This window comes from Tursiops truncatus, chromosome 12 (genome assembly GCF_011762595.2).
Source record: "Tursiops truncatus isolate mTurTru1 chromosome 12, mTurTru1.mat.Y, whole genome shotgun sequence".
NCBI lineage: Eukaryota > Metazoa > Chordata > Mammalia > Artiodactyla > Delphinidae > Tursiops > Tursiops truncatus.
This window is the reverse complement of record NC_047045.1, coordinates 17893212-17916548: the sequence shown is the minus strand read 5'-3', so window position 1 is coordinate 17916548 and position 23337 is coordinate 17893212. Positions and strand designations below refer to the sequence as shown.

Sequence of the window (23337 nt, the reverse complement as noted above, 5' to 3'; positions counted from 1 at the left end):
ATGGCAGAAAAATTAAAAAAAGAAAAGAAAATCTTAAAAGTAACCAAGGAAAAATGACATCACCTTCAAAGGAATAGCAGAAATAGAGGTTTGAAGACAGTGGAATGATAGTGTACACAGAGGTTAAAAACTGCTAACCTAGGGGGCTTCCCTGGTGGCGCAGTGGTTGGGAGTCTGCGTGCCGATGCAGGGAACACGGGTTCGTGCCCTGGTCCGGGAAGATCCCACATGCCACAGAGCGGCTGGGCCCGTGAGCCATGGCCGCTGAGCCTGCGCGTCCGGAGCCTGTGCTCCGCAACGGGAGAGGCCACAACAGTGAGAGGCCCGCGTACAGAAAAAAAAAAAAAAAAAAAAAAGAGTAGCTTAAAAAAACTGCTAACCTAGGATTTTATATCAGGAGAAAATGTCCTAATACGAAAGAATCAAGACAAAGATAAATATATTCTCTGTCAAACAAAAGCTAGGATAATTCAATTCTAATGGTTTGGTTTCTTATGAAAAGAAATTTTACCTGTATATTAAGTAAAAGAAAACGATCCCAGATAGAAAGTCTAAGTTCAAGAAGGATTGGGAAGAAAGTGGTAAATATGTGGGTGACACTAAATGAATGTTAACTGTGTAAATCAATAATACCTTGTGGGATTAAAATTATGGAATTAAATTATAGTTTAACAACAGCTGGGACAAAAGAGATCACTTTATAATGTTAAAAGGTTCAATTCTGCATCTAATAACATGACTTCAAAATAGGAAAGTGAAAAATTGGACTTCAAGGGGAAATGTATAACTTCATCATCATAACTCGAGATATATAATAATCTGTTAAACTTTTAAATTTGTTTTTTTGCCTTTTTCTGTGTGTTATACTGAGCAGTTGTAAACATTTATAGAAAATCTACAAGGAACAACTTGCCATCTTATTAAAACAATTAAAAAATTGTTAGCACACCATTTTTAATGACTGTATATAATTCTCTTGCCTAAATGTATAGTTGTTTATTTAATCCAACCATCCTCAATTTTTAGAAATTTCAGTATTTTTCTATTAATATTATAAGCCTCTTAATAGATAAATGTTACAGATATCTGTGAGTATTTCTTTGAGATAAATTTTTAGGCATTTAATTATGGTGTCAAAATATATAAACATTTTTAAGGCCTTCACCAAATGGCTTTCCAGAAATTTATTATTTGCACTCCTGACAGCAGAATGTAAGTGTATCCAGTTCTCCATATCTTCATTGCTGCTGCACTTTATCATTCAGAAATATTTTATTTATTTGAAAAATATTTTAATTTCCATTTCATTACTAGTGAGTGAACATTTTTCATGGATTTTTTAAAAAATCCAAAATGGTTATGTTTATATTCAGTTCTATTAAATATTTAGTTTACTGTTTAAATTTTTCTGTAAATGAAGGACTCAGATAACCAGATTTGGTAACAATTGTACATTAATCGACTCAGTGAGATTCTGGGTAAATATCAACGTGAGGTTCACAGCTTCTGTTCATGGACTTTAGAATACTGTGATTAAAAAGCCTTTTTCAGTGACTCCTAGTTTTGTGGCTACTCTGTAGAAATGAGGAAACCAAATGACTAATTTTTAGGTGAGTGGGCTTTGGCTGTGATGTGACTAGTTATTATGACCTTGCATACATGTGAGCAGAGTCTTGCTGTACCAGGCTCACCTGGCCACATGCTATTCTAAAACAACACCGAGTTACCTGAAGTCTCAGACTGTCTCCTTGTAGCCATCATTGCTTTGTCTTCTGACACTAAGTCATTTTTGGAAAAGTTTTACTAAATAGTAATTGTACCAGTATAACGAATATTTGGTTTGGAATGTCTTAATTTGAAACCAGCATGTCCACAGTAGAAATATTAATGTATTGGGGAGATCTTTTAATATTCTTATTTTTTGTTTCTAGAAACCACTAAGTTTTATATGACAGAGATAATTATTCAGCCATCTGAAAGAAATTTTCCCATCATACCAAGGTACAAATAGCTAATTAAGTGTGTTCTGTAATTTCACATGTAAGGAAAGATAGGTATTTGGGAATTATTAATTATAATTATTTATTATAATTATTTATTGTAAGTGATTATTTGGGAATTCATTTTTATTTATACCCCTCTTTGTTTGGAAAGGAAAAATAAAAGTCTTTGGAAAGGTTTTTAGGTAGTGGAACCAAACCACAGATATGAAAGATTTGAGGATTTATTGATGGTTTGCTTGCATAATGGTATAGACAAATGTGCTCTTATAAATCTTCTAGTTCTGAAAGTTTTTTGTGTTTCTTTTTTTTTTTTCTTTGTGGTACGCAGACCTCTCACTGTTGTGGCCTCTCCCATTGCGGAGCACAGGCTCCGGACACACAGGCTCAGCGGCCATGGCTCACGGGCCCAGCCGCTCCGCGGCATGTGGGATCTTCCCCGACCAGGGCACGAACCTGTGTCCCCTGCATTGGCAGGCGGACTCTCAACCACTGTGCCACCAGGGAAGCCCTGTGTTTCTTTTTATGTGCTAGATACCCAAGGTTTTATGATATAATCATCAATAGGTTTTTGAATAATTATTTCTGGTATTAATTTAACTTACTTGAAACATGGGTTAGTTTTCAAATGACTTGTGTGTTTTTAAAAAGAATGTTACTTAGCCACTCAATCCATTAGTGTTTCTTTTCTTAGAATCTTTTTAGTCTTGCAAATGAAAGTTAACTGTAGTATGTCTTTATTTCAGCTAATTAATTGATGTCTAAAAATTATGGCTCTCTGAATATAACTTTGAACTTTATCCTCCTATAAATACTTTGATTCTGTACCTCAGATCTGACACTCTGAGGGGATACAAATGGAAAACATTGGAGATAATACTGTCTAATGTTTGGGAGGAAATTTCTTACCTTCTTTTTCTTTTTTTCGGTACGTGGGCCTCTCACTGTTGTGTGGCCTCTCCCGTTGCGGAGCACAGGCTCCGGACGCACAGGCTCAGAGGCCATAGCTCACGGGCCCAGCTGCTCCGCTGCATGTGGGATCCTCCCGGACCGGGGCATGAACCCGTGTCCCCTGCATCAGCAGGCAGACTCTCAACCACTGTGCCACCAGGGAAGCCCTCTTACCTTCTTTTTTAACTTTGTTATTCACTGTTGAATGTGCCGCAGCACAAATGGATTATTGACTTGTCTAACAGTATTTTTTTATTTAGTGGGAGGAATAGTTAGGTTTGGGGTGGAAAATGTATTAAGGATCAAAGAATGGGTTATAGAAAGACAGGGGCAAGCACAAATACATTACAGTCGATTAAAATTAGCACAGGTTGTGAGGGGATGGGCAGCATATAGAAAAGTCCAGCATGCACCCACCTCTGCCTTATAGGTGCCCTGTGGGTATTTAGACTTATTACGAGAGGCACATTGTGAAAACTGGTTTGTGTTCAAACAGGTCTCAGTTTGTACAGAGCGTTATTGCCCAGTGCCTGGTGGAACTCTCCTCTGCTAGAAGCACTTTTAGATTCACTCTTCAAGGACACGACGGCAAAGCGTACATCTTGGTAAGAAATGATTTCACCCAGCTTTTTGTAGCCTAGTAATCCAGGGTCTCAGAAATTCTTTGGTTTTTGTCATTCTTTTTTCTTAATTCTCGGGTCTAGAAAATAAATGATGAAAAATTGAGTTTTTAATCTCAGTTTAATTGACAAATCAAATCCCCTTAATTGAACAAGTGATTTAAGTGTCTCTGCGTGCTAGGTACTAGGGATTTAGAGACAACTACAACCCGATTCCTCGGTAGAAGCTCATGCCACAAGGTGAAGTTTTTCTACTCTTAGTTTTTAATGGCTTTCCTGGTCAGCGTAACACAATTCTGTCTTTCTCACTTTTTTCCCCATTTGATACTCTTATGGTTAAAATACGTTCTGTTGCTCCTGTTTTTGTTTTTATTGTTTTGTGTGTGTGTGGTAAGAACACCTAACGTGATCTACCCTCTTTACAGATTTTTCAATGCACAATACAGCATTGTTAGCTATGGGTGCAGTGTTGTAGAACCGGTCTCTAGAACTTACTCACCTTGCCCAACTAAAACTTTATACCCTTTGATTAACAACTCCCCATTCTTCCCTCCCTCCAGCGCCTGGCAACCAGCATTCTGCTCTCTGCTTCTATGAGTTAGACTACTTTAGATTCCTCGTGTAAGTGGAATCATGTATTATTATCCTGCTGTGTCTGACTTGTCTTATTTATCATAATGTCCTTGAGGTTCATCTGTACTGTTGCATATTACAAGATTTCTTTCTTTTCAGAGGCTAAATAATATTCCATAGGGTGTATGTACCACATTTTCTTCATCCATTCATCACTGGTGGACAGTTAGGTTGTTTCTGCATCTTGGCTATTGTAAACAGTGCTGCAGCGAACATGGGAGTGCAGAGATCTCTTGGAGATCCTGATTTCAGCACTTGGATGTTTGAGAAGTAGTAGCAAGTTTTGGAGAAAAGGCTCCGCAGTTAGCAGAATCATCCCCTACATGTACCACAAGCACTTAATATTAAACTGCTCCTGTCAAAAATAACGTTCTGCAGAAAATAATTGGGGACATAATGTGAAAATCCAAGATCGAGGGCCTCCGTCTCTTCTCTGCCTCCACGCCTGCTTTATTCAACCAGTAAACATATATTGAGTACTTCTTATTTGAAAGACACTGTCCTGGGTGCTCAAGATAGAACCAAAAATGCCTTTGAGGACCTCGCAAGCTAATAAGGGAGCATGGTAGCTAAAAGGAGAGAGGGATTGACGTGATTATTAGGTGTTGCTTTGTGGCTGTCCATCCAGCACAGGGACCCCATGCTTCTCTAATTCCAGATAATTTCTATTCAAAGCTAAAATATTTTCTAACTCAGGTTGATGCTAAGTATACCTCATAGTCCTAGTCTGAAATCAGTCTTATTTTTTTTTTTCACCTTTTTTTTCGGCCGTACCGCGCACCTTGCGGGGTCTTAGTTCCCTGACCAGGGATCAAACCCATGCCCTCTGCACGTGGAAGTGCGGAGTCCTAGCCACTGGGCCACCAGGGAATTCCCTTAATTTCCTTTTATTGCAAAGTTTGCAAGTTGAAAATCAGGAGTAGGAACTTTCTAAACTTACTACTAATGTATATTTAAATTAAAAAAAAATTTTTTTTATAAAAGTAATACAGTCTTGAAACACATTCTGACAACGTGAAGAACATAAAAGAAGTGGTAGTTCCCCTGTCCTGTCCCCTCTTCTGCCCCGCTGTGTCATACCATCCGGAGGTAATCATTAACAGTCTGACATGCATACTTCATCATTCTTTTCCCTGTTTACAGTTCTATGTACATACGCCCACAGGTATTTGTAAAAATAACATGATGATGTGATTAGCATTGTTCTTCAACATGCATTCTTCACACAACCAGGTATCGTGAGGCTTGTTTCTTGTTAGTGTAAATATGGATTGGACTTTTCCTAATGAGTAGAATTCCACTGTATGGCCGGTAAAGACAGTGCTGCGGGGAAAATCCTCTTTGCACATGTATTTTAGTACTTCAGAAACAGATCTTTCTCATCTTATGCAGTATTGGAATTTGTGTATTTTAAACTCTGATAATTGTCACCTCTAAAAAGTTGGACTAATTTATCCCTTGTGAACATCCTTTATCCCTTATAGACCTTCTTTTTTTTTTTTTTTTTTGCGGTACGCGGGCCTCTCACTGTAGTGGCCTCTCCCATTGCGGAGCACAGGCTCCGGACGTGCAGGCTCAGCGGCCATGGCTCACGGGCCCAGCCGCTCCGCGGCATGTGAGACCTTCCCGGACCGGGGCACGGACCGGTGCACGAACCCGTGTCCCCTGCATCGGCAGGCGGACTCTCAACCACTGTGCCACCAGGGAAGCCCCCTTATAGACATTCTTGGTGCCCCCCCTCCCCCCAGGTCCCCTCTCCTCGGCTGGTCCCCCCCCTTTCCCATTGCTGAGAATGTTGCCTGCTCACGGCTCATGGTCGCTCTCTTCTCCAGAGACTTGTCCCATCCTGACAGATGCTGCCTGGCCCGGGAGTTTCCTGTCCTCCGCCGTTCCCCACCCCTGCCCTACTCAGCCCACGGCCGATGACCCGACCCTGGGGTACAAAACCTGCCATCTCCTGTCTCAAGATGGGACAGACTCTGTAGGTGGAATTCAGGCTTCAGAGCTCCCTGTGAGATCAGGCTGAGTCCACATTGTTGGCTACCCTGCCTTATCTTCTTGCCCTCTCTCCCTTTCTCCTGAGAGTATTTCCTCAGTGAATCACCTGTGTCCAAATCCCAAAACAGTCTTCCATGAGCAACATGTGGGAATACCTGCTCCAAACCCCTCTTCTGAGCTGACTGTTATCAATCATTTTGTATTTGCCAATCTGATAAGTGAAAAGTGGTGGCACAGAATTTTGCATTTCCTTATTACTAGTTATGTTAACATTTTTTATATTTATCACTTATTTTTTCTGTTTATATTCTGTTCAGTTCTGTTCATATTCTTCGCCTGTATTTCTCTTGGGCTTTTTTTTTTATTTCTCTTATTGATTGCTAGGAGCTCTATATATTATGGATCATAACTTTGTATGTATTAAATATTCTCTCTTAATCAGTTGTCTTTTCTTTAAAAACTTTATGTTGTCAGTGGCTCTACCAAAGGTTATATTTTGAAAGTCTTACCCTACTTAAAAGTTATATATGTGATATTTTTTCTGGTGTTGTATAGTTTTGTCTTTTTTTTATGGTTTTGTTTTTGTTTTTTTGAGTGGTGGTATGAGGTATGAATAGGGTTGTGATATTCTTGTACCTGGACTTTTCTCTCCGTGTCTTTAGCTATGGCTTTTAAACTCAGACACTTTGGTGATTGAAGCTTTGGAAAGTTCCACAAGTATCAAAAAATTCCCTCTGTTGGAAGACTTATTGAAGGCCGATTCCAGTTCTGCCTGGAATGCTGTTAAGGTCCTCTACCAGCCATGCATCAAAGGCAGGAATGCAGAGTAAGTCATCCTTTTGTTTTCTCCCTCCACATTTGTTTTCGTTTCTGTTGCCACATTGGTGTTAAGACATTAAGGAATTAAATGGGACTGTACCACTTCCCTACTTGATGCTCTGGCAATCATACTGCTACTCATTGTGCTTTAAAAATGGGTTGAATCATTACAGGTTGTTCATGCTAATGTGCAGAAAGCTTGCTTTTACTGAAAATAATTGGTCTTTTTTTTTTTTTTTTTTTTTGTAATCTCAGCTGTCTGTACATATGGCTGCAGGACTAAATCAGGCTTCAACAGCTATGACTGTTTACTGATAAACACTTTCCAGGCACTGGGATACAGTTGTGAACAAAACGCAACCCCTGCCTCCTGGGGTTGTCATCCTCATAGGGAGAAAGAAAGCAGGCCATAAACAAAACAGACAAAACATCAAAAACTGATATGGCTCTTCCTGTAAGTCAGGAGCTCATCTGAGGGCTTCTCGCTCCTTTAAGCCCAACAACAACAACCCTGTGGGGTAGGTACACTTATCACCCCATTTTAAAGACAAGGACACTGAGACACAGGTGTGAAACGTAAAGCAAGTTAGTAGGGTGTAGGAGGTTGGCATTTTGTACTGAAAAGTCAAAGAAGGTTCCTCAGATAAAATGATATTTAAGTGGAAAACTTGAAGGCAGTGAGGGAGTGAGCCATATCTGAGGAAGAGCATTCTTGGCAGAGGGAACAGAAAATGTTCTTATTTAAACAGATTGGAAGTTTATACTTGTCCTGTACTCTCTGATGGGTTTGATCAAATTTGTACTAAGAACAGAAAGATCCCAGTCTTCTTCTGGGAAGTAAATAAGAAATTTTTAAAAATTATTGCTTGTCTTTTCTTTTCTTTGAATTATGCAAGCAGTTCGAGTTATAAAATATTCAAACAGTAGAGACTTACATAAAGTAAACTGTGAAAGTTCTCCATCATGTCTCTCTCCAGAAGAAAAAAGTATGTTGTGAATTTTTCCACTTTTTTTCCATTTTGCATCTTAACATAATTTGCAGGATGCATGTGTATTTTTTTACACTTAAAAAAAACAAAAAACAAAACAACAACACACTGTGTCTTGGAGATGCTTTCCATGTCACTGCTTGACATTTTATGACATGGATGTACTGTAAGTAATTTAACCATTTTTCTGTTGCTGGATATTTGGGTTATTACTTTTTTGCTGCTATAATTAGTATTCCACTGTATGTTGTATATTTGTTTTGCAATTATGTGTACTTTTTAATGAGGTATTTCTAAAAGTAGAATCACTAAGTCAAAGGGTGTAACATTTAAAATTTAATAGGTAATATCAAATTATTTTGCAAAAAGGCATTGCAAATTTATACTCCCACATAAAGTTTCTATAAATGCCCATTTCCCTACACCCTCACCCAAGCTGCTACGTAGATTTTTGCCCATCTGATGCCAGTCTAAATGAAACAGATTCAGTTGACTCTCCTTGTGTTTTATTGAAGCATGATCAGAGAATATGGCTTATGTATTTGATGTTCTGGGGACTTTGTTGAGGGGTGTGTGTGCGTGGTGTATACCTTTATGTATTTAGATTTATATAGTCAAATTTATTAAAACTTTTTATTCCTCTTTTTAATTTATTTGAAACGTGGATATTTTGAGAAGGTTATGTTAAATCTCATGCTGTGATAATGGAAAAGTCATTTTCTTCTGGTTTTGATGCCTGTTTTTGCAGTATATATTTTGAAGCTATGTAATTAGGTACATGAAAGGTTTGTGCCATAACGACTTGACTAATTGTGTATTTCATCGATAAGATTTTTCTCCCCTTTCATTTTATGTTATTTTTCTTTAATTCTAATTTGATGTTATTATTGCTATATTTACTTTCCTTTTTAAAAAATTATTGATCTTTTTCCAATTGTGTTTTTTCAGTTGTGTGTTATTTTATCTTAGGTATATATCTTATTAACATTAACCTTGTAAACAACATGTAGCTGGGTATTTTAAAACTCCAGTGTGACAGTCTGTTTATTTTAATAGTAAACTTAATTAATTTACATTTATTGTGATTACTGAGGTAGTTGAACTTAGTCTGCTAACTTTTACATTGGTTGGCTTCTCTGTGTCATTTCTTTCCTGTAATGATTTGAATGTAAAAAAAAAAATCTATTTCAAAATGATTTTTTAAAAAATCTATTTCAAAATGATTTTTAATGGTTAACCTTAAATTTTTTTTTTTTTTTTTTTTTGCTTGCGGTACGCGGGCCTCTCACTGCCGTGGCCTCTCACTGCCGTGGCCTCTCCCGTTGCGGAGCACAGGCTCTGGACGCGCAGGCTCAGCGGCCATGGCTCACGGGCCCAGCCGCTCCGCGGCAGGTGGGATCCTCCCGGACCGGAGCATGAACCCATGTTCCTGCATCGGCAGGCGGACTCTCAACCACTGTGCCACCAGGGAAGCCCTTAAATTTTTAATATATATCCTTATACTTTTTTTTTCAAAGCTGTCAATATCTAGATTTATCTAGTATCCATTGTCTTCACCAAAACAAGAAAGGACTCTTAACAGAGTTTCACATTCACTCTCTTGCTCCCTCCCGAATGCACTCTCTCCCTTTCTGATTCTGATGACGGTGGTTGTCTCTTCTTAAAGTCAAGCCAAAGCTCTACCCCTTTTGCTTACTTCTTACTTATACTCGTGCATTATGACCATAAATGTTTTTATTGTGTAAGTCTGTTTCCATAAAAACATACAGGATTGCTTGATGGTTTTAAAAATATTTACAAATAGTATTACATTGTATGTATATTTTTACAGTTTTTTAAACTCATGATTCTTTGTTCCAATTGTTTGATTTGATAAAGTCCAATAGCTCTTTTAAACTTGGACTGTAGTCAATCCTTGAATATCTGGAAATGTCTTGTACCTATTTTGTCTCTCTGAAAACCTTTAGGATTTTCTCTTTATCCTTGATTTCTAAGATTTCTTTCAGAGGTGTCTAAATGTAAGTGTTTATTCAAGATTTTCTCTAATGTCATAATCTGTCCTCAGTCTCTGTGAGAATCATAATTATACTTAAAAGTCTTCTGTTTTTTCTATTAAGTCTTGTTCCTTGGATATTAACTCTTCTCTTTTGGAAAAAAAGAAAAAAAAAAAGCATTGTGTTTGGTACTGCCTTTCATGGTGTTGCTTTTCCCAAATGTTTGATGATTTTACTGGAATTCCTGCACCGGGCTGTAAACTCCAGGTGAGCCAGGACCTTGATGGTCTTACTCATCACTCCATCTAGATGAGTGCTCGTAGAAGTGCTCAAAACGTGCAATTTATGTTTACGTCTATGAAACATTTGTGAAGTGAATCACACATAGTTTTCTGCTTGTCCTTGTATTTGATAAGTAATGTTCATCTATTGGTGACTGTTTGTTCTTGTTACCATAGCTTGCCTTTACAGACTGGTGAATGAGAACCCAAAGGAGTTACTAGTCTGGATGTGCCCGTTTTTGGACAACTTTTGGGTATCATGAAAAAGGAAGTGATTGTAGCTTTAGTTATGGTGGTGAACCTTGTATTCATTATTGTGAAGGATCTTTGTACTGCCTTTCTTCAGGAGTGTTAACAAGGAAGAAGTGCACCTGTCCCATCATTTCATGTATTTTTAACAAATCCCTGTGACACTGGGATGTAATGGACTATAAATATATATATATAAATATATAGTCCATTGTATTCTGCTGTGTTTATTAGTGGACTTTTTTTAACTCCATGTGTCTTGGGGATGAGTTGACATCCAGTAAATGAATTTATTACTTCAGTTTGCCTGTTCTATAAACCTACTTCTGTTGTGCTTTTCCTCCTCCTACTGTTTGCCTCTGGGTCCTCCAAAGGTGGGGAGGAAATTTCTCAGGTTGAGTAAGCATCGTGTTAGTTATTTACTTTTGTCTTTTAAGGACATTCATTTCTTTCTTTTGGGGCATGACAGAGCAAACCATAGACTCCCTGGCATATTTTTGGCACATGGGGTGGTATATTAACTATTTTAGTCCAATCGGCTAGAATTTTTTTGCTAGTGGAAGTGTGGATTGCCAGATGGCAGTCTAAAAGAGGAAAATAGCAAATGTAACTATGGTTTTATTTCCTTGAGCACATACAAAAACGTGGCATGTAATATTCTTAGAATGTTCTTTCTAGCAATAGACACATGTCTCAACATTTTGAAGTCTATTGTCTTTTATTTAATCCCCCTCACCCTACCCACCCCCAGCCAGAGTTATCTTACAACTCACATTCTTTAGTTTGCATATCAAAGTTTAGATCCTAAATATTAACTTTCTAGCTTTGGACTCTTTTAAGTTCACTTCTGCAGTTTAATTCTGCTAATTCAGTAAATCACCTGTGGCCTCATAGTCTCTAGATTGGGGGTAATTTTGCCCCTCAAGGGACATTTGGTAATGTCTGGAGATATTTTTGGTTGTCACAACCTGAGGGACCACTGGCATCTAGTAGGAGGTGGAGCTGGGGATACTGTTAAACATCCTGCAGTGCACTGGCGCCCTTACAACAAAGAATCGTCCAGCCCCAAATGCCAGTAGTGCCAAAGTTGAGATACCCTGTTCTAGATTATCTCCTGAAATCAGGCTGTGTCTACCTTTTCCCTCCGGGGGTCACAACCCACACTTTTCTTGAAATGGTATTTAGACCAGCAAATAAGGGAAATTTTACTGTGTCATGAGTTAAAATATCTATAATCCCACATGTTAACTTTGGTTAGAATAAAACAGGATAAGTAGTAAAATATAGTGAAACTATTGCTACACTTCTCTCTTTTTTGAAATGGGGGGGCAAACGTGAAGAATAGATGTATTTTTGTTAAACAATGACAAAGGATTTCATAGATATCAAGTCCTTTGTTCTCATATTTTTAAGAGAAGAGATCTTAGGGGAATGCATTCATTAAGTGCAAATAAGTGGGTTTTTTTTTTTTTTTAAGCTAAACTGAATTCTCTTTTGTATAAGTTATGTAAGTCCTAATATTGGTAGTGGTTCTTTCCACCTTTTTCGAAAGATACAGTATCTGATTTAGGAATCTGGAAAATTTGAACTGATAAGAACTGTTCTATATTCTACTGTTAACAGCAGCATTTTCTTGCAGAAGGTATTGAGGGAAATGCTGATGATATGTTGTATTCACCCCTAACTTTAGTAGAATTTAGCAATTAAATTTTATAAACTAAGTAGGTTTGTCTGTGTTGGCTAAATATTGGTTCTAAAACAGAAGTATTGTTTTTGCCTTAAGGTAGTCATCATTACTGCTTTTTCTAATGGAATAAAAACACATATAAACCGCAACATATACACTTCCTATGCATAAAATAGTATTACTAGTTGTTTCTATTTGTGAAGTAGTATTTTTTAATCTCTTTTTCCTCTTTATTTCAGAAGGAAATTTGAAATTCGGCTTAATTTTTCTTTATTGTGGTAAAAATCACATAACATAAAATTTAGCACCTTAATCAGTTTTCAGTGTACAATTCAGAAATGTTAAATGCAGTTGCCCTTTGAACAAAACCGACTGTGCAGTCAAAAATCCACTTGTAATTTATAATCAGCCCCTGTATTTGAGGTTCCTCTGTATCCACATTCACAGATTCAACCAACCAAGTATCGCGTAGTGCTGTAGTACTTACTATTGAAAAAAATCCGCATGTAAGTGGACCCACGCAGTTCAAACTCATGTTGTTCAGGGGTCAACTTTATATTCACATTGTTGTGAAACAGGTCTCCAGAAGTTTTTCATCTTGCAAATCTGAAACTGTACCCGTTTTCCCCTTCCCCCAGCCTGTGGTAAGCACCATTCCGTTTTCTGTGTTTATGGGTTTGACTACATTCATCTGCTAGGGCTGCCGTAACAAAATGCCACAGACTGTGTGGTTTAAACAACAGAAATGTATCTTCGTATAGTTCTGGAGGCTAGAAGTCCAAGATCAAAGTGCCATCAGGATTGGTTTCTCTTCCTGCTTGTAAATGGTTACCATCTTGCTGTGTCCTCACATGACCTGTTCTCTTTGCGCATGCACAGAGAGAGAGAAAAATCTCCGTGTCTCTTCTTCTGATTGAGGACTGATAAGGCCCCATTCTTAACGACCTCATTTAACTTAAGGACTTCCTTAAAGGCCCTATCTCCAAATACAGTCACATTTGGTGGTTAGAGCCCTACCTGTATTCATATTCAGCACATGAATTTTGGGGGAGCCACAATTCAGTTCATCACATTGACTACGTTAGATACTTCATGTAAGTGGAATCATATAGTATTTGTCTTTCTGTAACTGACTTATTTCACTTAGTATAATGTCCTCAAGGTTCAGTCCATGTTGTAGCATGTAACAAGATTGCCTTCCTTTTTAAGGCTGAGTACTATTCCACTGTATGTATATACCACTTTTTGTTTATCCATTCATTCCTCTACGGGCATTTGGGTTGCTTCCACCTCTTGGGTATTATGAGTAGTTCTGCTGTGAACTTGCATGTGCAAATAGCTGAGACCCTGCTTTCAATTCTTTTGGATGTTTTGCTATTTTCTGTTTTGTTTTTTTTTTTATAGTAGCCATTCTAATGGATATGAGGTGGTATCTTATTGTGGTTTTGATTTGCATTTCTCTGATGATTAGTGATATTGAGCATCTTTTTTGGCCATTTGAATATCTTCTTTGGAGAAATGTCTGTTCAAGTTCTTTGCCCATTTTTTAATGTAGTTATTTGATTTTTTTTGTTCTTGAATTGTAGGGTTTCTTTATGTATTTTGATATTAACCGCTCATCAGACATATGATCTGCAAATATTTTTTCTTATTCCATAGGTTGCCTTTTTATTCCACTGACTGTGTTTTTTGATGCACAAAAGTTTTAAGTTTGATACAGTTCCATCTGTTTTCACTTTCGTTGCCTGTGGTTTTGGTGTCATAGCTAAGAAATCATTGTCAAACTCTGCTTAGTTTTGAAGCTCTATACCTGATGCGCCAGAGACTACCATTGCCTGAAATAATTTGGAGATAAAAATAAGCGATTTTGAGATTTAGAGGAATTTGTCCTTTTGATTGATAAAAACATAAATCAAATGTTAATTTATGCTAATTTTTATATCCAACAAAACAACCAAGTCCTGTTAATTACTAATTGCATAACCTGCTGAAACACTTCATATGAGCTTATGTGGATAGTGTGTGAATACGATGCTAGAATGAATACATGAATGAACAAGTGAATGAATGAATTGATACGTGTCACCAGGCCCTCAGGAGTACTTTATTAAACCATCTCAAGTGAGCGTCTTCTGCTTCCCCGCATAGGAGTCACATGGTGACATTGTCCATGCACTGCAATTAGGGAACTGACTTTACAGAGTAGGAGAAACTTACACTTGAGATATGAAATGTACACTGTATATTTTATAAGTGAGGAAACGGAGGAGCAGTAAGAGAAACGATACAGTTAGTCAGTGTTAGTCGGTTATAAAGCACAATTGAGAGACCGTTGTATGATTCCAAATCAGTGCTTTGTCATTATATCCTGTAGTCCCTTTTTAGGGGACCTGAAAATGTCACCATAAATGTGTACTCTTCTCAAGGGACCTGTCGCTGTGGTGGTTTAGAATGTGTCAGCATTTTGATATGCCTCAAAATATACCGCTTACTCTATTATACTCAGTGAATATTTATACATATTAATATGTAACTTCGGTAGCAGAAACTTCTGATTTCTATTTGTTCATATCTGATCGTACAGGTCAGAATTTAAGGACACTCTTTAAGGACAATCTCCTTAAGGACAATCTCCTTAAGGACAACACTCCTTAAGGACAATCACTCCTATGAGTGATTTTTTCAGAAGTCGTCACCTTAGCTTCTTAGAACAGGAACAATTGAAAGAAAGTTAATCTAAAAATACAGGAAAAATAATCAGGTACCTCTAGGAAAATATAAATGCTTCTTTGGAAAGGACTTTTCACACATTTATCTGCTAATACCATATTATCACAAGACTTACCCATCGAGAGACCACTCTTCATGATGAAGAAAGTTTGAGCACACACTTCTTTGATCTGTAATTGGAAAAATTCCTCTTCTGAGTGGACTGTGGTTAAGACAGTGGCCTAAATTCAAGCCTATTTTTAATTGGAATCCTGTATTATCCACAAATTCATTTATAATAATAAAGAAGATACGGTAAAAAAGACCATGAATTATAAAAGACGTGAGCGTTTTTCTAGAGATTCCAATCAAGCGGTTTCCTATGAGAAGCAGTTCATCTCTGGGATTGCTTTCTCGGGGGACAATCCGGTTTCTTTCTTCTGAAAGAACGTGAGATAAGTATTATCCTGACCTGTGGTGGTAAAGGGGGAGGAGGGATGACAGGGATTGGATAAAGACAAAGGAGGGAATGTGTATGTGAAATTGGTTCTGCTTTTTTCTATGCTTCTAATCATGTGTTGGGTATCTTATAAGTCAGGTCTGAGGTAAATTATCTTAAACTTCATGTCTGAACAGTTTTTGGGTTTCTTTTTCCTTTTATACTTTCTACTGTGCTTGGTATTTTATGTGATACCACCGTAAGAAACACAAAGACTTCTGCCGTAAAGGAACTTGCAGTAAAGTTAAGGCTACGTGGTAAATGTCCCACCCCCGCACCCCCCAAAAAAAATTCTTTCAAAAAAACCAAAATCTACGTATATAATGAGGAACAGCTTCTCATAGGAAAACAGTATTCACTAGCTGGAATGCAGAAAAAGAGGAAAAGTTAGGAAGTGATCTCCTCCGTCCACCCCAACCCAGTAAGATCTGAAAAGGGCTGAGCTGCGAATGTGGTGGGTTCTTGGGAGCTCAGTGGCGCTAATGATGGGTGTCGCTGGCTCACCGAGAGTGCTGCGGTGGGACAGGCAGTCATTCTGCCCACAGAGACGCTCCCATGTACTTGCTTCGCCTATCAGGGTTGCCTCAGAAGCTTCTGTCTGAAGAAAAGCTTCCAGAGCCTGATACAAAAATGTTTGAGAACAACTGTTCCCTGTGCTATGCGTTCCCCAGACTGTGCTTCATTGGTTCCTGGCAAATCCACACTCCTTAGAAAGATCTACCGAAAGAGTTCTGAGAGCTAGAGTGGTTCCTTTTATTAGGCTGGAATCTGCTTCCCAGAAACTCTCATCCAGAACTACCAGAAATTAATCTGCTGTCTCTTGAACATGGCAGCTCTTCAAATATTTCAGATAATTGGCACTCGTTCCTAGATTTGTCATCTCCAAGCTAGACATCCTCAGATGGAATGTTTCAAGCTTTCCCTTTCTTGTGCAGCCTCTTTTTTTTACTTGGTCCCCTTTCCTGTGACCATCTTTTGTTTTTTTTTTTTCTTTTAACATCTTTATTGGAGTATCATTGCTTTACAATGGTTGTGAGTTTTCTGCTGTATAACAAAGTGAATCAGCTCTACATATAACATATATCCCCATATCTCTCCCTCTTGCGTCTCCCTCCCACCCTCCCTATCCCAACCCTCTAGGTGGTCACAAAGCACCAAGCTGATCTCCCTGTGCTAGCGGCTACTTCCCACTAGCAACTGTTTACATTTGATAGTGTATATATGTCCATGCCACTCTCTCACTTCATCCCAGCTTACCTTCCCACTCCCCGCGTCCTCAAGTCCATTCTATACGTCTGCGTCTTTATTCCTGTCCTGCCCCTAGGTTCTTCAGAACCTTTTTTTTTTTTTAGATTACAGATATATGTGTTAGCTACGGTATTTTTTTTTCTCTTTCTGACTTCAGTCTGTATGACAAACTCTAGGTCCATCACCTCACTACAAATAACTCAATTTTGTTTCTTTTTATGGCTGAGTAATTTCCATTCTATATATGTGCCACATCTTCTTTATCCATTCATCTGTCGATGGACGCTTAGGGTGCTTCCATGTACTGGCTATTGTAAATAGACCTGCAGTTAACACTGTGATAAATGTGTATCACATATGTGTAAGGTTACACATATCACATATGGTAAGGTTAGGTTGTTATTTGAGATGCTTCTTGTTTCTTGAGGTAGGATTGTATTGCTATACACTTCCTCTTAGAACTGCTTTTTCTGCATCCCATAGTTTTACGTCATTGTGTTTTCATGTCATTTGTTTCTAGGTATTTTTCCATTTCCTCTTTGATTCTTCAGTGATCTATTGGTTATTAAGTAGTGTATTGTTTAGCCTCCATGTGTTTGTAGTTTTACAGATTTCTTTCTGTAATGATATCTAGTCTCATAGCATTGTGGTCAGAAAAGATACTTGATACGATTTCAGTTTCCTAAATATACAGGGTTTGATTTGGCCCCAAGATGTGATCTATCTGGAGATGTTCCATGAGCACTTGAGAAGAAAGTGTATTCTGTTGTTTTTGGATGGAATATCCTATAAATATCAATTAAGTCCATCTTGTTTAATGTGTCATTTAAAGCTTTTCATTTGGATGATCTGTCCATGGTGAAAGTGGGGTGTTAAAGTCCGTATTATGACTGTGTTACTGTCGATGTCCCCTTTTATGTCTGTTAGCATTTGACTTATGTTTTGAGGTTGCTCCTATGATGGTGTGCATAAATATTTACAATTGTTATATCTTCTTCTTGGATTGACCCTTGATCATTATGGAGTGTCCTTCTTTGTCCTTGCAATAGTCTTATTTTTAAGTCATTTTGTCTGATAGGGGAATTGCTACTCCAGCTTTCTTTTGATTTCCATTTGCATGGAATATCTTTTTCTATCCCCTCATTCAGTCTGTATTTTTTTTTTTTTCTGTCCCTAGGTCTGAAGTGAGCCTCTTGTAGACAGCATAATACGGGGTCTTGTTTTTGTATCCATTCAGCCAGTCTACGTCTTTTGGTTGGAGCATTTAATCCATTTACATTAAGGTAATTTTCGATATTATGTTCTCTAATTAGCATTTTCTGTTGTGTGGGTTTGTTATTGAGGTCTTTTCTATTCTTTGGTTTCCTGGCTAGAGAAGTTTCCTTAGCATTTGTCGTAAAGCTGTTTGGTGGAGCTGAATTCTCTTAGCTTTTGTTTGTCTGTAAAGGTTTTAATTCTCCTTCGAATCTGAATGAGATCCTTGGGGTAGAGTAATCTTGGTTGTTCGTTTTTCCCTTTCATCACTTTAAAATGTCCTACCACTCCCTTCTGGCTTGCAGAGTTTCTGTGAAAGATCAGCTGTTACCTTACTGGGATTCCTTGTATGTTACGTTTTGTCTTTCCTTGCGCTTTTAATATTTTTTTCTTGTATTTAATTTTTGTAGTTTGATTAATATGTTTCTCCTTGGATTTACCTGTGTGGACTCTCTGTGTTTCCTGTACTTGTAACTATTTTCCTTTCCATAGTAGGGAAGTTTTCAATTATAATCTCTCCAAATATTTCTCAGTTCCTTCTTTTTCTCTTCTTTTTCTGGGACCCCTATGATGCGAATGTTGGTGTGTTTAATGTTGTGCCAGGGCCTCTGAGATTTTCCTCAGTTTTTTTCATTCTTTTTCTTTATTGTGCTCTGCGGTATGATTTCCACTATTTATCTCCAGGTCACTATCCGTTCTTCTGCCTCAGTTATTCTGCTATTGATTCCTTCTAGAGAATTGTTTATTTCATATATTGGGTTGTTCATCATGTTTGTTTGCTCTTTAGTTCTTCTAGATCCTTGTTAAACGTTTCTGTATTTTCTCATCTATTTCCAAGATTTTGGATCATCTTTACTACCATTACTCTGAATTATTTTTCAGAAGAGACGGCCTGTTTCCTCTTCCTTTGTTTGGTCTGGTGGGGTTTTGCCTTGCTCCTTCATCTGCTGTGTATTTCTCTGTCTCTCGTTATTTTGCTTAACTTACTGTGTTTGGGGTCTCCTTTTCTCAGGTTTGCAGGTTCGTAGTTCCCGTTGTTTTTGGTGTCTGCCCGCAGTGGGCTAAAGTTGTTCAGTGGGTGTGTAGGCTTCCTGGTTGAGGGGACTAATGCCGTGTTCGGTGGATGAGTCTGGATCTTGTCTTTCTGGTGGGCAGGACCACGTCCAGTGGGTGTGTGGGGGTCTATGACCGTGTTATGATCTTAGGCAGCCTTTGCTAATGGGTGGAGTTGGGTTCCTGTCTTGATAGTTGTTGTTGCATTAGGGTGTCCAGCACGTAGCTTGCTGGTCGTTGAGTGGAGCTGGTTCTTAGTGTTGAGATGGAGATCTAGGGAGAGCTTTTGCTGTTGATATTACATGGAAACTGGGAGGTCTCTGGTGGACCAATGTCCTGAACTCGGCTCTACCACCTTAGAGGCACAGGCTGACACGCAGCCAGAGCACCAAGACCTTTACAGCAACACGGTCATTAGAAAATGTAGAAAAAAAAGAAAGAAACGAAAAAAAATACAATAAAAGAAAGTCATTAAAGTAAAAAATAATTATTAAAAATAAAAAAATTAAGAAGTAATTAAAAAAAGAAAAAAAAGAAAGAAGAGAGCAACCAAACCAGAGAAAACAAATCACCAGTGATAATAAGCACTAAAACCTATACTAAAAAAAAACAAAAAGCAAAAAAGAACACGGACGGACAGAACCCTAGGAAAAATGGTAAAAGGAAAGCTATACAGACAAAATCTCACACAGAAGCAACACATACACACTCACAAAAAGAGAAAAAGGGGAAAAAATAATAAATCTTGCTCTCAAACTCCACCTCTTCAATTTGGGATGATTCGTTGTCTATTCAGGTATTCACAGATGCGGTACATCAAGTTGATTGTGGAGCTTTAATCCGCTGCTTCTGAGGCTTGCGGAGAGATTTTCCTTTCTCTTCTTGTTCGCACAGTTCCTGGGGTTCAGCTTTGGATTTGCCCCGCCTCTGAGTTCGGTAGGTCGCCGGAGGGCGTCTGTTCTTCGCTCAGACAGGGGCATTAAAGGTGCAGCTGATTCGGCGGCTCTGGCTCACTCAGGCCAGAGAAGGAATTGACTAGACAAGGAGAAAGAAGTGATGCCTGATTAGCTAAGATTCTGACAATATAGGGCTGGTACATCCGGCTCAGATGTAGCAGCCAGCTTTGAGGAGCACAGATGGTTCGCTTTCTGTGACAGGACAGAAGGAGATCAGACTGAAGAGGATAGGACGGTTTGCATATTAGGTTTTGGAAAGATGAGAGACTCATCTTCCGATGGCCTCTGTTTTATCTGTAACATAGACGTGGATTAGCGAAGGGGCACGAGGGAAGAGGTGGGGGTCACGGACAGTTGGAGGTTGGAAGAGGATAAAGAAGATTAAAAATGATCATTTTGGAGAGCAGGTGAGGGTCAGTAGGCATTGTTCATTGCCCATTTGAGGTTTGCCATCGTGAATTTATGGTGGTATGAATCTTCCCTCAGTGTGAATTTATCCAGCATAATATCACTTGAGTGTAAACTCACGAAGCAGAGTTGGGTTCAGCAGGTTTAAAACTGTGTTGTCTCAATGCAAAGAGTGTTGTGTTCTTCTTGTATCATTAAAACCACAGAATCTACATGGCCTGTTTTAATGAAGATCAAGGGTTGGAAGTGGCCATAGCGTCTAATCATTTTACTGAGAGTTAGTTGTGGTAGAGAAGAAATGACTTTTAATTACATATTAAAGCTTCTAAAAAGTGTTCTTTTAAAGCAAACTAGATTGATGCGAAATGAGCTATTAAAATATGTTAAGGAAACGCGTTATACATTAAAAGTGGAGCTTTGCAATTACTTAAATGTATGCTCTGAGGAAGTTAGATTTTCCTAGGATTTTGTTAATCCAACTTTGTAAGGAAATCTATGGGCATAAACATGGGAGGACAAGTATAAGGAAAAGATGCATACTTTTTCAAGTCTGCAGAGTGTAGTTGGACAGTTGGTCATGTAAAGCAACTGGAATGGTCTTGTTGGTTCTGCTTTGTTCTAGGCATCAGGGACCCGTGATAAAAGTCATCTGGGAGTTAGAGGGAAGAATCAGTTTTCTTTCAGTATCAATTGGGGGCTTTTTTTTTGTTAATAATCTGGCTGTAGGAGCCTCTCCGGGTGCCTGCACCTCTGTTGAAAACAAGATAAAATTGAACATTCCATTGTTGGCCTCTCACTGTCTAAGGCTGGCTGCTTCTGGACACTACACCTGACAGCCGGAAAACCAGGCAGGGCTTTCAGGCCAAGGGCCTCCCAACATGCTTTGGTCTCCATGGGATGCTTTCACGCCAATTCCACCAGGTCCACTGCCAGAACATCCTCTAGCCATTTCTTCCTGTGGTTATAGAGGAAAATTGTCTTCCACCTATAAAATCATTACTAATTCCAAGGTAAACGATGAAGCTACGTCCGTTGGAAATAATATTCAGCATATAGGTAAAAGCTCACATACTCCTTGGCCACATCTCCAATTCAGCACTCCCCCGCTAAGTCACCACTGTATCCAGGTGTGTGTATCTGCCAGAACTTTTTATCTAAACATTACACCACATGTGTCTGTATGCCCCAAGAAATATACTTAGAAAACTGGGTCCCTTTCCTTTTCTTGTCAATAGTGTCCTTCTGCAGTTTATTTTTTATCCGGGACTATATGTTCTAGTGCATGTGGATATACTCTTTTCTAAACTGCAGTCCGATATTTCATCATGTAGTATTTATGATTTCTTAATCATTCCATTACAATCATTTAAATCTTTCCCTGATCCTACAATTCTGCAGTGAAGGAGACGTGTTCTTTATGCACCTTGCAAGGACTTCGGTTCAAGGAATAGAAAAGAAGTGGAGGTAGTTGCTGCTCTGGAATATATTTATTTACATTTTTTTAAATAAACTTTTTTATTGGAGTAGTTTAGATTTATATAAAAGTTGCAAAGATAGTACAGATGGTTCTGGGTAATACATACCTTTCATCCATTTCAGTTTTCCCCTGATGTTATCTTACGTTTCCATGGCACCTCTGTCAAAAATAAGAAACCAACATTGGTTAAATTGCTGGTAACGAAACTCTGGCTTTATTGGATTTCACTAGGTCTCCCAAAGTCCTTGTGCTAGTCTAGGATCCAGTCATGATACCACATTGCATTGATTCGTGCCATCTCCTTTGTCTCCTTGCTCTATAGCAGTTCCGCATACTTTCCAATTTTCAATGACCTTGACTGTTTTGAGGAGTACTGGTTTAAGCATTTTGTAGAATGTCCCTTAGTTGGGTTTGCCGAGATTTTTTTTCTCTTGATTAGATGAGGTTATAGGTTTTGAAAAGAATATACACATCACATCAATTCATGGGGTTAGCGTGGGAATCCACAGCCATCACTGGCACGTTCAGCTTGGTCACATGGCGAAGTCATGCTGGACAGCGCTTACGCATGTGAAAGTAACTGTTCTTACCTTTTCCATATTCTCTTTCTTTGGAATCGAGTCACCAATTCCAGCCCACAGTCAAGAGGAGGGGAAAGATAAGCTCCACTCCTAGAATGGCAAATATCCTACATATATTATTTGAAATTTTTTACTTAAGGAAGATTTGTTCTTTCCTTCTGTTATTTATTAGTTATTTTATCTGATGATAACTCATGTATTTTTATTTTCATAACTGGGGTATAAGCAACACTATGTTAGTATTTATTTTTAATATCATAGCAGTTATTTGTGTAATAAACCCAAACTGGAATAACTACTGCAGCAGCAGATGAGTGGACAAACATATTAATAGCCATGTATGGGACTACCACTGAGCAATGAAAAAAAAGGGAATATGATGACTGATCTGTGCAGCAAAGTGAATGATCTGATTTTCTTTGGGAATTTCTTTTTTGGGTTGCGTGGCCATGTGACATGTGGGGATCTTAGTTCCCTGGCCAAGGACGAACCTGTGCCCCCCGCAGTAGCAGTGCAGGGTTCTTCTCTTTACCACTGGACTGCCAGGGAAGTCCCTGTGAGTCATTTTGTTTCATTGAATTAAGTGATTTACAAATTTCTGTTAGTTTCCAGGTGTATAAAACATTAGTGATCCAGTTATTTTTATATTTTTTTATTATACCCATTTAAAGTTATTGTAAAATTGGCATATCCCTGTGGATACAAGATGCATTGTTTTATTTACATTTATTTATTTGTATTTATTCTGTTGCTCAGTTGTTTTATCTTGGACATGGGAGCCTTTTTGGCTGTCCCTGTGTCCTGAAATGCCCTAACTTTTAAATTTTTGATCATCTTCCTACTTTCTTATACTACAAAAGCCGCCAGAGTCCTATACTTTCCCTACCCCAGCCCAGGAATCAGCCATAAAAGAAGCCCTGGTTCTTTTTGT

General features: G+C 38.3%; 1 protein-coding gene across 5 annotated transcripts in view; it reads left to right on the top strand.

Annotated features, from left to right (window-relative positions):
* UBE3D (ubiquitin protein ligase E3D) overlaps positions 1-23337 on the top strand; it is a 343799-nt gene that overhangs the window by 34903 nt on the left and 285559 nt on the right. For all 5 annotated transcript variants that reach the window (XM_019929363.3, XM_073789393.1, XM_019929362.3 and 2 more), the window contains exons 6-8: positions 1932-2001; positions 3448-3556; positions 6865-7028. In XM_019929363.3, the coding sequence (XP_019784922.2) occupies positions 1932-2001; positions 3448-3556; positions 6865-7028 (343 nt within the window). The remainder of the gene's footprint in view (positions 1-1931; positions 2002-3447; positions 3557-6864; positions 7029-23337) is intronic.